Source organism: Leptonotus elevatus, chromosome 4 (genome assembly GCF_054856555.1).
Source record: "Leptonotus elevatus isolate MCC_2025b chromosome 4, RoL_Lele_1.0, whole genome shotgun sequence".
In the NCBI taxonomy this organism is placed as follows: domain Eukaryota; kingdom Metazoa; phylum Chordata; class Actinopteri; order Syngnathiformes; family Syngnathidae; genus Leptonotus; species Leptonotus elevatus.
This window is the reverse complement of record NC_141242.1, coordinates 25676424-25692056: the sequence shown is the minus strand read 5'-3', so window position 1 is coordinate 25692056 and position 15633 is coordinate 25676424. Positions and strand designations below refer to the sequence as shown.

General features: G+C 42.4%; 1 protein-coding gene across 2 annotated transcripts in view; it reads left to right on the top strand.

The window, feature by feature from the left end:
• The first annotated feature begins 8426 nt into the window (after positions 1 to 8426).
• The window catches only part of cdh13 (cadherin 13, H-cadherin (heart)), a 361145-nt gene continuing 353938 nt past the window's right edge, over positions 8427 to 15633 (top strand). For both annotated transcript variants that reach the window (XM_086074542.1, XM_086074543.1), the window contains exon 1: positions 8427 to 8728. In XM_086074542.1, the coding sequence (XP_085930668.1) occupies positions 8681 to 8728 (48 nt within the window). In that variant the 5' untranslated portion in view covers positions 8427 to 8680. The remainder of the gene's footprint in view (positions 8729 to 15633) is intronic.

Below are 15633 nucleotides of genomic sequence, written 5' to 3'. Positions count from 1 at the left end.
CTATCCCAATTCTCAACATTCAGAACCAAAACAAGAGCAAGCTGTAGTAAGATGACAATTTTTACTTAAGGACCAAGAATGTGATATCTTCATAAATCTTGACACAGCACAGAAAGTGCAAGAAACTACATTTGCTGCTGAAATTGAATTACATTTATTCACCACAGTGTTTTCAAGAGAAATTGTGTTATTGTAGTGCCTGTCTTCTCACTCTGTCCACCTCAAAAAATTTTTTTTACTCGCTTTGCGTGTCGTGTCAAATGCCATTTTAAGTATATTTTCTTGGCCGTTTAAAAATGGATGGCAGGTCACAAATGGCCCAAGGGCCATAGTTTGGACACCACTCATGTAGTCTATAATTACAGTAATATTTAGTTTTTGTTTTAAGAAAAAAATGATTAATCAACCAATGTGACTGACTGAAATTAACACTGAACAGTCGAAAACACAGGTGTCAAACTCAAGGAGCAAGACGCAGACCTCGACATCACATTTTATGGCTCACTAAAACAAATTAAAAATAATTTAGAATTATTTCTTCTTATTCTTCAAATATATTATTAAACATTTCCCCCCACCAATTGCCCTTTTGGTTCTCCTTCCCTATATTCCATAACTTCTTATTTAAAATTATGTATGCATGCAACAATATGCTTTTCTAAATACATTAAAAATAAAACACACAAAGTTGAGGTTAACATGTTGGCTGGCCCTCGGCAACCGTTACAGTTTTTCTAATGGCCCCTTTGCAATGTTAATTGCCCACCCTTGGTTTAATGTGACTATCAAAAAGAGTCAATTTCTTGTGTTGACCATACACAAGGATTTGTGATCAGAAATATGAAAGAATTAAACAGATTTTTGAGCAAACCAGGGATGAAAAATCACTCTCAACTCACCCCCTCGCCAAAAGATAATCACTCAGAATGGTCATTCAGAGGCATCATACTTGCTGAATTTGATCGCAAGAGAGGGAAAATTAACACATTTCGCCTTCAGTAATTGTAATATGTATCTATCCCGCTTAAAAGAGCAGGAGACTGTGAGACAAATGAATTCTGGATACAAACAGATACATCTAAAATGAGTACTGGTTGAATCGAAATAAAATAATGATCTGCAAACCACTCATTAAAAAATAAAGAAAAAGGATTAGCTGCAACCAACTTCAGCAATGTATTAAACCCTTTACCAATTGTCATCCTTTAAAAGAAAAATAATAAAATGTCATGGAATAGACTGTGTTTTACTATAGCAACCTAAGATGAACAAAAATGTGTCTAATTATTTTCTGTCTCCCGTTTGTAAGACAAAGTATAGTGGGCTCAATCATAACAGCCCCATGGTCACCATGCCATATTTCACTCAGTCACTAGGCTGACAAATTTGTGGTTGATTGCACTATGACCTTAAGTAAGAAGAGAAAGTCAGGCAGGCAGACTTTAATTTCCCGTTAATATGCTGTACTTAATAAAAAATTTGAGGAGTGTTAAAGGCAAATATTTAAGAGCATCCCTTGTTGGTGCTGTTCAATAGTCAATACACAGTATTTATTTATTTATTTAAATTTATATATAAGTATATTAAAAAAAATGACATGTCTGGTATTACTTAATCCTTCCTGGAAACCAAGTGCATCTTTGTAACCGGTTTTCGTCTCAGTTGGAGCAAAATTATTTTTCTGCTGGGATCAACAGGCACAATCAGAAATGATGAGACAAATACGTCGGTTTGTCTTTTTGTGGTATTTGGAGACAGAATTTATTAAGATATTTCATCATTACCCCTACCCCCAGCCCCCAATCTAACAGCTAGCTAAGAGCAAGTGCCCCTTGAGAGGTACAAAAAAACAAAACAAAAAACAAAGGCAGAAATAATAATAATAATTTGTTTTTTTCTTGGGCGGCACGGTGGCTGACTGGTTAGCACGTCCGCCTCCCAGTGCAAAGGTTGTGAGATCAAGTCCGGGCTTCGGCCTTCCTGGGTGGAGTTTGCATGTTCTCCCCGTGCTTGCGTGGGTTTTCTCCGGGTACTCCGGTTTCCTCCCACATTCCAAAAACATGCATGGCAGGTGAATTGGACACTCCAAATTGTCCATAGGTGTGATTGTGAGTATGGTTGTTCGTCTCTGTGTGCCCTGCGATTGGCTGGCAACCAGTTCAGGGTGTACCCCGCCTACTGCCCGAAGCCAGCTGGGATAGGCTCCAGCAACCCCCGCGACCCTTGTGAGGACAAGCGGTTAAGAAAATGGGTGGATGGATGGATGTTTTTTTCTTCATTTATTAATCCTTTTTTTTTCAGTGAGTGGTTATAAAAACAAGGATTGTACATTTATTTCACTGTCAGATTTGAATATATGATTGAGTATTTCTATTGGGTTCCAAGTGAATAAGAATGTTTGCTGTGTGTTTATGTTTAAAGTGTAGACCTGGGCCATTCCACACAACACGCACGGTTATTCAAGATGCACCTCACTCGCCTTCCATGCCTAAAGGTCGGTTGTCTGTTGAAGTAGACCATCAATCTTTCTTCAGAGGCTGACCTGTCAGAGATCACACTTAATCTTCATGCAAAGTACCATTAACCTCCAACTCACAGACAAATCATCGAGACAGAACCAGATGGACGAGGTACCTTTTGCCGCACAGACGGTAAACCTAACAACTCTGAGATAAACTTCAAACTTTACCACCTTATTTTGTCTTTTCCAAACATCAAATGGTTCAATGACAAATCTATTTTCTGTCCATTATGACTATAGCTCAGGACAAAGGTTGAGGCTCACAAGTTGTGTTAGACCTTGTATATTGCTCCATGCAGGAACATTCTGCCCTCTCTCCTCGGTGAATGTGGAATATGACAGGGTGAAACGCCTTTTCTCTGCCATATTCATTTAGCGAAACATCATTGGTGTTATATCATATTGGTCCAATATCGCCAGTGATTGTCTTGTTGAAAAGTCAACTGCGACAAAGCCAATGGACAGAAGCTGATTATTTAAATAATTATGGCATGCAGGAAATGAACCAAACAGTATTGGATAGATAGACAGATAGATAGATAGATAGATAGATAGATAGATAGATAGATAGATAGATAGATAGATAGATAGATAGATAGATAGATAGATAGATAGATAGATAGATAGATAGATAGATAGATAGATAGATAGATAGATAGATAGATAGATAGATAGATAGATAGATAGATAGATAGATAGATGGCAACCTGTTCAGGGTGTACCCGCCTACTGCCCGTAGCCAGCTGGGATAGGCTCCAGCGGACCCCCCGCTCTTAGTGTGTTTGCTTGTTTTTTCAGTCTCTGATTGAGCAGAGGGGCGTGTCCTCCTGCGCCGCACCAGTTTCCTATTCCTAATCAATGCTTTATAACTGTCGGAGTATTGACCTTGTTACGTCCTCATCCAAGTGCATTATTCAGATCTCGTGTTTCCTATTCCTGCTCTAGTTTTCGTTCTTCGTTTCCCGTTTTCACATGAGTCCTTTTGAACCGTAGTTTTAAGTTATTGTCTCCTGGCCTTTCTGCCTGAGAGTTTTGGTATCCACGCGTTAAGTCCTTTTTCTCTGTAGTTGTTTCCTCAGCTTTACGCTTGAGTGATTGATCTCCACGTGTAGTTTTTCCAACGTCGCCTTTAGATTCTCCGCTTTGTATCGCTTGCATGTATTTGTTGTTGTGCAGTTTTATAGCCCTCGGGTGTATTTTGTTACTTTCTTTTCTTACAGCTTTTGCAAACAACTTTTGTTAATAGTTTTTCTCCTGGCTTCGTCCAGCGCTTTGTGTTGTTACTCCCCGCTGTGTAAGAATACATTTGTCAATTTTACCCTCTGTGTCTCTGCGTTTGTGGGATCCACTATCCGGTTTACAGAATTACAGAATACCCCGGCCATGAATCCCGCAGAGCACAAAGGGGTCCGGCAGGCCCTGGCTAGGTGCCCCGAGTGAGCCAACAGGAGACAACCATTACCGAGCTTCAGGGGGTTGTCACCATGTTGGGTCATCGGCTTGGGGAGTTGGCTGCCCGGGTGGAGCGGACCTCCGGTCCCGCCCGCTCCATTCAGGGAGCCAGTCCTCTCACTCCCTGCACGTTACAGTTGTGAGTCCGGTGACTGTGGCCCCTTTTCACACCACTACTTTATTATTTTTGATCAACAACCTCAGACTTATCCTAGCAATAATGCTAAGGTAGCTTATATTATGAGTCAACTGACTGGCCGGTCAGCTACTTGGGCGATGGCGATTAGCAAGTCCCGGCCGGATCTCCGGTCGTCCTGTCCAGGTTTTGGTTTCCGAGATATGCCATGTTTTCGACCACCCCGTTAAGGGACGAGAGGCAGGGAGTCGGCTTGTGAACTGTGTACAAGGGAACGGCACCGCCGCGTCCCTCCACTCGCGAACGGCTACAGAGATTCCTTGGGTTTGCTAACTTTTACTGCCACTTCATTAAGAACTATAGACAGCTTACTAAACCAACCTCCTCTAAGATTAGTTTTTTTTAGGGGGTTCTGACGAGGCCGAATCCGCGTTTTCGGGTCTTAAGCAGGCCTTTACATGTCCTCCCGTTTTGCGTCACCCTGACCCTCTTCTCCCTTTTGTTGTCGAGGTGGACATCTGATTCAGGAGTGGGGGCCGTGCTGTCTCAGCGCTCGCCGGTCAACCAGACACTCCATCCATGTGCCTTCTACTCCCGTCGTCTCTCCCCTGCTGAGGTTAACTATGACGTTGGTAACAGAGAACTACTGGCTATCATCTCGGCTCTACAGGAATGGAGGCACTGGCTGGAGAGCACACCGGAGCCTTTTGTGGTCTACATGGACCACCGCAACCTGGAATACCTCCATGCGGCCAAGCGCATGAATCCCAGGCAAGCTAGGTGGGCAATGTTCTTCACTCGCTACAACTTTACAATTTCCTACAGACATGAAACAAGAAACCGGATGCGCTATCCCGCATGCACGACCTCCTGTCCCAAACCCATCCTTCCCGCCTATCGGTTGGTGGGAGCGCTCTGATGGGAGATTGAGAGCAGATTGAGATTGATTGAGAGCAGAATCATGGACTCCCTGCGAGGGCTGCAAGTGCTCTGGACTTTGTTGCTGGTCTTCCTGTTTCCCGTGGCTCCTCAGTCATCCTGACAATTTTGGATCGCTTCTTTAAGTCGGCACACTCCGTTGCTCTGTCCAAGCTTCCCTCTGCCCTGGAAACTGCCCATTTAGTTGTCCGACATGTTGTACGCCTTCACGGTGTCCCACAGGACATCGTGTCTGACAGAGGTCCCCAATTCATCTTGCAGGTCTGGAAAAGGTTCTGTAAGACCTTGGGAAGCTACCGCCAGTCTTTCCTCGGGTTATCACCCGCAATCTAATGGCCAGACTGAAAGGACAAACCAGGACCTCAAAGCAGCTTTGCTTTGTGATAGATAGGTAGATAGATATAGAATCTTTATTGTCATTATAACATGTACAATGAAAATTTAAGTGCCAAACCAGTCAGTGCAAAAACATTAAAATCATATAAAACTATAAAAGATGTCAAATAAATAGCTACACATTTAAAAAAATAAAAACATCTAAGATATAAAACCAACTAAAATAAACCTATAGTGCCAAGCAACCATACACATTTAATGCCTTTATTGCTGTGGGATAAAAGCTGTTTGTCATAGTTCTAATTGACCTATACCGTCTGCCTTATGCAGCAGCTTGAACAGAGAATGACCAGGGTGGGAGGTGTCCTTCAAAAAGTTTTTGTTTTTTATGAAAGAGCAGGGATTTGTACAGTTCTAATATAGAGGAGAGGGCAGCCAATTATCTTGTGGGCTGTTTCAATGACCCTCTGGAGTACTTTCCTCTGAGTCACTGTGCAGCTGGTGAAACACACACGTATACAATACATTAAAACACTCTCAATGGTGCTCCTATAGAAGGAAACCAACAGTCTCTTGGTGATGTTTTCTCCTGAGCACCCGCAGAAAACGCAGTCTCTGCTGGGCCTTCTTCAGCAGTTCAGAGGTGTTCACACTAGTTCAAACCCATCTCAATGGACTCCCAAAAAGCGGAAGTCGGCCTACCTCTCCACACAGTCCCCTCAGATAAATAAGGGATGAATGTCAGTTTTCTTCCTCCTAAAATCGATTATCAGCTCCTTGGTCTTTGCCATATTGATGAGCAAGTTGTTCTCCCTGCACCACCTCGTCCCAGCAGGCAGTCTCATCCGCCCCAGAGATGAGACCCACAACTATGGTGTCATCTGCAAATGTGTTGCTATGGGATGCAGTCGTAGGTGTAGGGGGCTCAGCACGCAGCCCTGTGGGGAGCCTGTGCTGAGGCTGAATTGTCGAGACGTGGTCACCAACTCTGACCTTCTGGCTATGTCCAGACAGGAAGCTGTGTATCCCCTTGCAGGTGTGGAAAGCTCAGATCCCCCAGATTGTCCACCAGCCTGTGGGGGAGGACGGTATTAAAAGCTGAGCTGTAGTCAACGAAGAGAAGCCGCATCTAGCTCCCCTACTGGTCCAGGTGTGACAGTGCAGCGTGAAGGTCTGTGGCTATAGCGTCCTCAGTTGATCTATTGACCCTTTAGGTCACAGCTGTCAAACTCCGGTCCTGGAGGGCTGGACTCCTGCAGGTTTTGGATGTTTCCGTTCTCCAACACAGCTGATATATGATCAGCTCATCAGCAAGATCTGCATAAGCCTGATAACGATCCTGCTGATTGGAATCAGCTTGTTGGTGAGATGCCGGACTCCTTGCCACACCTGCGTGCTGTTGCTGTCCAGATGGTCCTCTATTTTCTACCAGCCAGGGGACAAAGTCAGGCTATCCTCCAGGAATCTTCGTCTGGCGGGTGGATCCAGGAAGCTGGGGCCTCGTTTCCTGGTGCCGTTTGAGGTGGAGGCTGTAATCAATCATGTCTCTATGCAGCTGTGCCTCCCTCCGTCACTCAAGGTACACCCCGTTTTCCACGTCTCACTCATTAAGCCAGTGTCTTCCAGCCCCTCCGGGACCTCCTCCTTCTGCTCCTCGCATCGTCGACAGTGATCCTGCCTATACTGTCCGTAGCACCTTGGACTCGAGACGGTGGGGCAGGGATGTGCAGTATCTCGTCGACTGGGACTTCATTCCTCTAATCCTTCTAAACCAGGTGGTCTGCCAGGAGGCGTCCATTGAGGGGGGGATACTATTATGGCTCTGCTCTCAGTGCGGTGTGTTTGTTAGTTTTTTTTCAGTCTCAGATTGAGGAGATCAGTGTGTCCTCCTGCGCCGCACCTGTTTCCTATTCCTAATCAACACTTTAGAAGCGCTGGAACTGCCGGCGCTCCCTGTCGGAGTATTGACCTGGTTACATCCTTGTCCAAGTGCATTATTCAGATCTCATATTTGTGTTCTTCGTTTCCAGTTTTCACGTGAGTCCTTTTGATCCGTAGTCTTAAATTGTCTCCTCGGCTTTCTGCCTGAGTGTTTTGGTATCCAAGCGTTGAGTCCTTTTTCGCCGTAGTTTTTTGTTTCCTTAGCTTTATGCTTGAGCGATTGATCTCCACATGTCGTTTTTCCCATGTCGCCTTTAGTTTCGCCGCTTTGAATAGCTCGTTTGTATTTGTTATTCTGTTTATTTGCGTTGTGCAGTTTTATAGGCCTCGGGTGTATTTTTGTTATTTTCTTTCCTTGCAACTTTTGCTAATAGTTTTTCTCTTTGCTTCGTCCAGCGCTTTGTGTTGTTACTCCACGTGGTGTAAGAATAAATTTGTCAATCTTACCCTTTGTGTCTCTGCGTTTGTGGGATAGTGTGTGGGATCCACTGTACGGTTTACCCGGAAATCATTATAATTTTAGTTTTACTTAACAAAAAATAACCTTGGCTTACACCCTTATCAAATTACCTAGAAAATATAAATAGCATATAATTACTTGATTGATTTTAGCATGTTTGAAAAATTAAAGTTGAATAATAAAGTGGCCCTAGCATCCATCTATTTTTCTATATGTGGCTAATGGCCATCAAATTAAAAGGTTTGTTTACCCCTGGCCTATATTATTCTAGAGAAGCCGAACACTAACACGTTACTTTTTAAAATGTAATTATAACATCCTTAATACATTAGAAAAATAACTTGCTATCCTTGTGCAAACTGATGCAGTAATTTTTTAGGGTGCCCCAGTCATCGCTGCGACGATCACTTCTGTCTGCCATGCCATCCATGCACGTGACAAAAAGGTGGTGGTCATCGATACTAAAGCTAATGCAAGTGAAATGATCACACATCATTGTTCTTAATTGAGCTGCAGTGATTATAAAAGTCCAGCAATTAAATCGTGTCACGTGGACTGTAAGCTGAGGAGAAGAGTCCACTTTCGTGTACCTTCGCTGCCGCCTCCTCCTCTTTCTCCATCTCTCCGCCTCCTCCTCGTTCCCCCCCTCCACCATCGCTCCCCCTTTCATAAGTCGGTTGGCGGTGGTCTGCCTCAGCTATCCAGCGCTGTGCCGGTGTGAGTGCATCTGTTATTGCGGCCAAGTTGGCAGCTGGCGGCGTGCACGGCGAAACTCGTCTCGTATCTCTCCCACCCCGGCGCTCGAACAGTGGAATTATGAGAAGAGCACAGGCTGCCTCTGCCGACCTGTCCTGAGCTCGTGACCGTTCCACACCGTGAGAATTTTGCACCGAATATGATGGAGACTGGAGTCCGCATTTTCTTGGTTTTCCTCCTTCACCAGGTAAGAATGCGAGTGCGTGTGTGTGTGTGCGCACGTCAGTTCACGATGGCTTTACAAGTTTGTTCCGAATGTGCTTTTGTGCACGTTCGTGTAGTGTACGTGTGCACCATGTCATTGCAAGTTCTTAGCAGGTGAAATGCTTAGGCTATCTGCATTAGTCAAGTCATGTAGACGTTCTGTATTACAATCAAGACAAGAGATGAAGATGGATAATTAGACAGCGTGTGTGTAGCTCATTGCTCCCCAGCCCCTGTCCCCAGTCACATCTACATTCCACTCAGACACCAACTTGAACGTTTCTTTGCCCTCCACCCCTACACAATCTCACCCTCGCCCTTTCTGGCATAGAGAAAAAGAGAAGAACCAAATGAGTGAGGTGGCGGGGGGGCTGTCAAAAGAAGCGGAAAGTAAGAGCAAGTTATAGCTCGGCTTCTCTATTTGTTGCACCCCCCCCTGGGTATTTCATTCGCTCCTCACAGAAATAGTCTCTTGGGATGCTGAATAAAGACTTAATTTCCCACTGTGATGGAGCCACTCGCCTGTTTGATCTGATCTTATAATGAAAAAAAAAAGAAAGCCACCCCCCAGTTGCTTTTGGAGGGCTGTTATTAATGCGAGGAGAGAAAAACTGATCTTGCATCAGTTCTGAAAGTTCAATTCTGAGGTTTGCTTGCATGAAAATGACCACTGCCCTGACATTTGACCTCCTAGCTAATAGTTGAGCATACACATCAATAAAACACTATGCATGCTCCTGTGGAACTGCTACTACCTGCACTCACTCTATCTGTGGACACGAAGTACTGTGCTTTTTCAAAAACAATATTGTTAAGTTTTGACTTATGTTGTCAGAGAGACCAGAGAATTTTACAGCAAAGTTATGTTATTAATATATACTTTACAAAATAATTACCTGTGCACATTATTTATTATTGTTCGCTCAAACTTTTTTTATTTGATTATAACTTTTACACAAAATATCATTTTGAACACGTTTGTAGCTCAAAACGTGCTACACTTGTGGCAAAACAAAAATGTGCCCTGCTTCACATTATTTTTTATTTTGCTTAGTAATTAACTTAGCAGAAACATTTGTGTAGCTCAAAGCTGAGATGTGTTCTTTTTATTTGTAACATACACATGTGCGACATGAAGTGGTCTGTACCGCTAAAACCACCTGAGTACCTTTTTATTGTAATTTTTTTTAACTTGGTGTTACTCAAATAAATGGGGGAAAAACATTACTCAAACAAAACATTATAATAAAAAATGTATATATAAACACACAATCTAAAACGTTTGTTAAAAATCACAAAATATAGTAATTGGTGTCCATTTTAAGAGATCTGCTGAACATTGTTGAACTAGATTGCTTGTTGTACTAAAGTTTATGTCTCAGCAGTGTAAATAAAAACCGTAAACTCCTTGATAAATTAGCATATTCCCAAGTAAATTTGCTAACTACATGAATCATTCACTCAATCAATCCCTAGCGCTGCCGTCTACATGTTCATCATTGATTTGCTATTGACGAAATGCATGCAAATACTCTTCTACTTGACTGCACCAAAATTGCAAACCTGTTTCTTCTTCTTTGACATCCCATATCAATACTGGGCAGTCAAAACAGGATCAAAGGAGATTATTTATAGAATCTGTTATTGCAAAGTCCCGCAACGCAATACACGCATTTTCATCTTCTCTGCTATGAATCCTTGTTGTTTTTTTCCAAATGAAAAGCTGAGTAGTCTCAGTGCGCGGAGCAGCGGTTCGGAAAATGCTCAGCACAACTGGGAGCTGCAGGTGGAAGAATCTTTCCCTTCTCTCTTTTACCCTTCCGAGCCTGATTGCTATTCAAATTCATTTTCCCCTTTTTGTCTATCTTGCGTAACCCACCGATGATTCATATTTTTAAGTGTTTATGATTTTAATCACAGTTTAAATCCTGCGCTTGCAAGATTTGGACTTTATAGGCATCCTGCTCAATGGACTGTTAAAGATCCTGTTTAAGGCATTGCATGCACAGTGTGGAGAGAGGAATGGGCTGTGTGATGGGGAAAGAATAATTCAAAAACTGTTCTTCTTGGATGGAGCTGACCTAGCAGGTAACATATGTTCTGCGCACAGAATCACAGGCAAAATCATACGAAAAACACTCACTCTTTGTTATGATGCCACTCACTCCCATTTTGTCATTTTCAATACTTGGTTCAAGTGACTCAAGGATGAAATGGCTATACTAATGTGAGTCTGATGTCATCAGAAATGCAAATAACACGCCCACGAGGATAAGGAGAAACAAATCAAAGGTGCCTAGATAATTAAATAAGGGAAAAAAGATTGCCGGCGGCAGCCAGTGTAGTGATGGCAAGGTTACCTGCTGTGTGCACATTTCACATGTTTAGTAAGCAGAGAGCAGTTCAATATGGGGCACTTGAAGGTATGTATGAATGTACAAGTGCAGGAAAGTGTAAATTAGTAAATCTAGCATAAGAAGCTGTTAACGGGTGTTACAATGTCAAAAATACTTTTGCCTTCCGGCATCTGCAGCAACAGGTGCAACTATGAATGCGCATCTAGTTTCGTTCAGTGCTTACTATGTCATTTTTATGCAGTCATAAATTACAGTCTTTTATCAAATCCCAAAGAAAGATGTTCAGTCAATATGTGCACCTACCTTCTGCTTTCCTGTGGTTTTCCCACTATGAACCTCATCCATGTAACCATGCCGTGTCCGTGTCAGGTCACAATGAATCATTTTCCCACAACCGTGGCAGCTTATTCCTCCCGAGAACGCTCGTGTGTGGGATCCGTGTCCTTTCAGACCTACCTTTATGCTTTTTTTTTTTTTTTTACTCCTTGGCTTTTTATAATGGAGCCTGGTTACCCAGGAACAGTGTGATGAGCTACAAAGGCTTATGATGATGCTAATGAGAAATGCCAGTCATTATGGTGGGATGAGGTCTTTCATCCTTTCAACTACATCTCCACATACAGTACTGTGTATACACAGTAAATTTTGTAGAGTAAATTGTACTTTAAAAAGTAGGGATGTCCCGATCACACTTTTTTGGACCCAAGTCCGAGTCACCTCATTTCGAGATTGGCCGATTCCGAGTCCCGATCCGATACCTCGGCATTTTATTAAGGAGGGAATTTTTTTCATTTATTTTTTTATTTATGTATTAATTTATTTTAACTACCCCAACTCTTTTTATATGGTGAGTGGACAGTGGTTAAACCAAGTAAAACATTTACCCCCCCCCCCCCTTTTTTTTTTTGGCACATCTATGAGTTACTCCAAGGGCTATTATTAACCACTAGGCTATATACATTTTTCACAAGAGCTTTATTTTTGAGAACTTACTATAGCCGTTTTAAAGCATGCTACTTAACACAAATTAATGGGCTAACCTAATGTTGTTTTATTTTAGGAAGAAAAAAATACAGTAAATATGTGCGTGAAACAAGCCAACTTCACAACAAACAAAAAGCTGCATTTGAAGAGCAAGCAAGCAAAATGTATTTAATTTTACCAGAGTAAGACTGGGTCTGGACTTGCACCAGGCCAGACTCGACCCGGGCAGGATTTGGCAATCCCGCGAAGGACGTCCGACCCTCCGGATTCACGCTAGGCTAGGTGAGGCGCCGGGCTCCCTTCGAAGGGGGTCCAGAGTCGGGATGCGCGGGGAGGAAACGAACGAAGCACGCCCGCAGCTGGATCTGCCGGGATGGCACGAAGCATGCCCAAGTCGCCAGCGCCTAATGGCGGTGGGGCTGCCTGTCAATGAAGTGCAGCGGTGTAGCGGGGAAGCAACACATCTACTGTATATCCTTTCTGCTACACGAAATGCTCACTTTGCACACAATGAAAGTCACACCGTCTTCGCTTTCCACAATTAAGATAACTTATCATCTACTTCCAAATACCTCTGCACCATTTCCTTGTCTAGCCCCGCCGCTCGATGGCATAAATAGTGTCACTGTAGTAAAGTGACGCCATGCCGCACGCTAAGCTGTGTGGAAAAATAAAGTCTCAATTTGTGCCACCGCGCAACTCCAGATTTAATAAAAAGTTATACAAAAATAACCTCATATATTTTTTCGAGTCCTAATCGGGAGACAGTGTCCGATTCCGATCAAGTCAGCAACCACGTGATCGGGCTCGATTTCCGATCACGTGATCGGATCCGGACATCCCTATTAAAAATACTATATTCGGTCCCACTCTAAACAGAGTAAAGTTTTACACTTGGAAGAGAGTGAAATGCTTAAACAACAAACAACAATAAAACGCTCAAGGGTTGAGGAAGAATCCCACAACCTTCAGCATGGAAGACAGTCACTCTACCACTTGAGCTATGCTAGACTTATTGTTAGCTAACATACTGCTGATGTGTCCCAAAGGAGACCAAAAAATTGAGGTATACGAGGATTACACCTGACACCTGTGATATATCGACACTGAGTTGGAGTGGCATGGGTCCGTAGTTTGGTTGGCTCTATCCCAACCTGAAAGTTCTGTGATTGTTCCTCAACTGTTGTTTTTTCTTCTTCTTTTGTTGTTGTTGAATATTTTACTCTCTTCCGAGTATAAAGTTTACTCTGTTTAGACTGGGACGGAATATAGTCTTTTTCAGAGTAAAATTTACTCTACAAAATTTACTGTGTACAGTTCTGTGCCTTAGCTTCAATTGCCATTTGACATCCCCCCAATAATTCGGTTATGCAAAGGATTAGGAATGTTCAATACCACTTTTTTTTCCAGACTAATACCAGTACGAGTGCTCAACTCTTGAGTAGTCACTGACACTACTAGTACTTGTGATACACAGTAACTTCTGTAGACTAAATTTGACTCTATCTAAAGTGTGACAAAAAAGACTCAGTTTTAGAGTAATAGTTACACTTGGAAGAGAGTAAAACAAAGAATTGAAAAAAAAAACTGACGACCTTCAGCTTGGGAAATTGCCACACTACTACCTGAGCTATGCCCCTCCTACTGTTTGCTTGTATCCCAAAGGAGACAAAACTCATTTTTGGTTTCTTGGAGTTAGGAAGATTCTAGCGAGTGATATACTAACACATAGCAGGAGCTGCATGGCTCAGGGAGTAAATCAGCTGTCTCTCAATCTGAAGGTTTTGAGTTCGTTCCTCATACCTTGAGTGACAATTTTTTTTAAATTATTTTTCAATTCTTTATTTTACTCTCTTCCAAGTTAAAATCTTACTCAAAAACTGAGTATATTTTGTCCCACTCTAAATAGAGTCGAATTTACTGTTTACATCACATTTCCATCCCCCCAAAAAAGAATGCCAGATAATAATAATAAAATAAACAAAAATACCTCTATATCATAATATAGCATTTTTCCTTGAAATTATACTGGTATAATAATTTGAAATAAGGTCAGATATTGGCCCAATACTGATACCTGGTATCGGTACCCGCCCATCCCTAGAAAGGGTATACAGCATGTGTATGTTGAATTGTTAACAACTATTAACAAATCACTGTGGCAAAACCAGGTCTTTATTATGAGCTGTTTCAATTATACATGAGCGACTTAAAGCCCTGCTGGATGCTATTTTGCTTAATGATGAGCAGTCCATATTTAACTGAACAATAAAAATGAATGTGAATAGAACAAAAAACTTAGTTGTACTGATTAGATTAGCATTGCCTGTAAAAGTGAGGTAATAGTGGAGCATCGCATGGATCCAGCTAAACTTTCCCTAGCTGTCTTACAATTCAGTCTTTTTCAATGTCAATGTTTTTTGTAAAAAAAAAAATAATAATTTCGGTAACAGCTAAGAGCTGGACAAATTCATTCTTTAATGAATCGATCTTCATGGCCTTTCATAGCATGTACAGTGGAAGTTTTTCCTCTTGGCGGGAGAGTTTAACTGAGCTGTTGTTTACCTGCAGGTTCTCTTGCGGCCGTGTTTGAGCATCAGTGAGCTATGATATGCTATAATGTGAAACACTTTCTTAACGCCGCTGTGGGAGGGTGTGACCTTTTGAAGCGGAAAAAACCCAAAGACTTCCATCTTGTACCCTTTGACAAAGCTACCTCCATCACCTAAGGGAGGGAGTGAGTAGCTGAGTGGAGGAGGAGGAATGAAGACAGTGAGAGTAGTAATTAAAGTAAATATGTCCCCTCAGCGTTCCATTAGTATCTGCCCGTATTCGTTATAAGTGGCCTAATTATGCAAAACGGCAATGGACATTGCGCGTTGCGATCATAAAACATGCCAAGTGAGAGGGGAAAAAAATAACAGAGAAAGCGCTGGGTGGATTAATGGCTTATTTGTGAGGAGCTAGGAGAGGACATGTCGGATTTGAAATTCATGTGTGAAGGACAGAGCAGTGAAATGGCGTGCTGTTGCGCCAGTTGATCACACTTTCGTCTCAGGTCATTGTCCTCTTGTCAATTTTGTTGTCAGACAAGCACATGAACAAGCACGCGATAAAGGTGACATATTGTACAAGCCAAAGTAAAAAAAAAAAAAGATGAAATGTAATCCCCTGAAAATCGTGAGACATAGATTTTTACTTCGCACCCCTTTCGCTGTCTCACACTTTTGTCTCCTCCAACCACCTGTGACAAACAGCCTCTGTAATCCATTGCACATATTCATGAGGCGCTCACCCTCTCTGTTAGCCTGTCTTCTTTCCACATACAGATACGGTACATAGGCTTACTCCCTACTCTTCTCCTGCCACATGCACACGTCTTCATATGGCAGGTGGCATGCTTTTTTATTTAAATTATTATTTTTTTTTTACCACCGTGATTTTAATGACTCTCTGTATGTTGTGTTGTTAGTGCGAATAGCTGCCAGCAACACTCAAGGACTATTCATGTAAAAGGGCTCATTCTACAGGGTTTCCATTTCTTCCA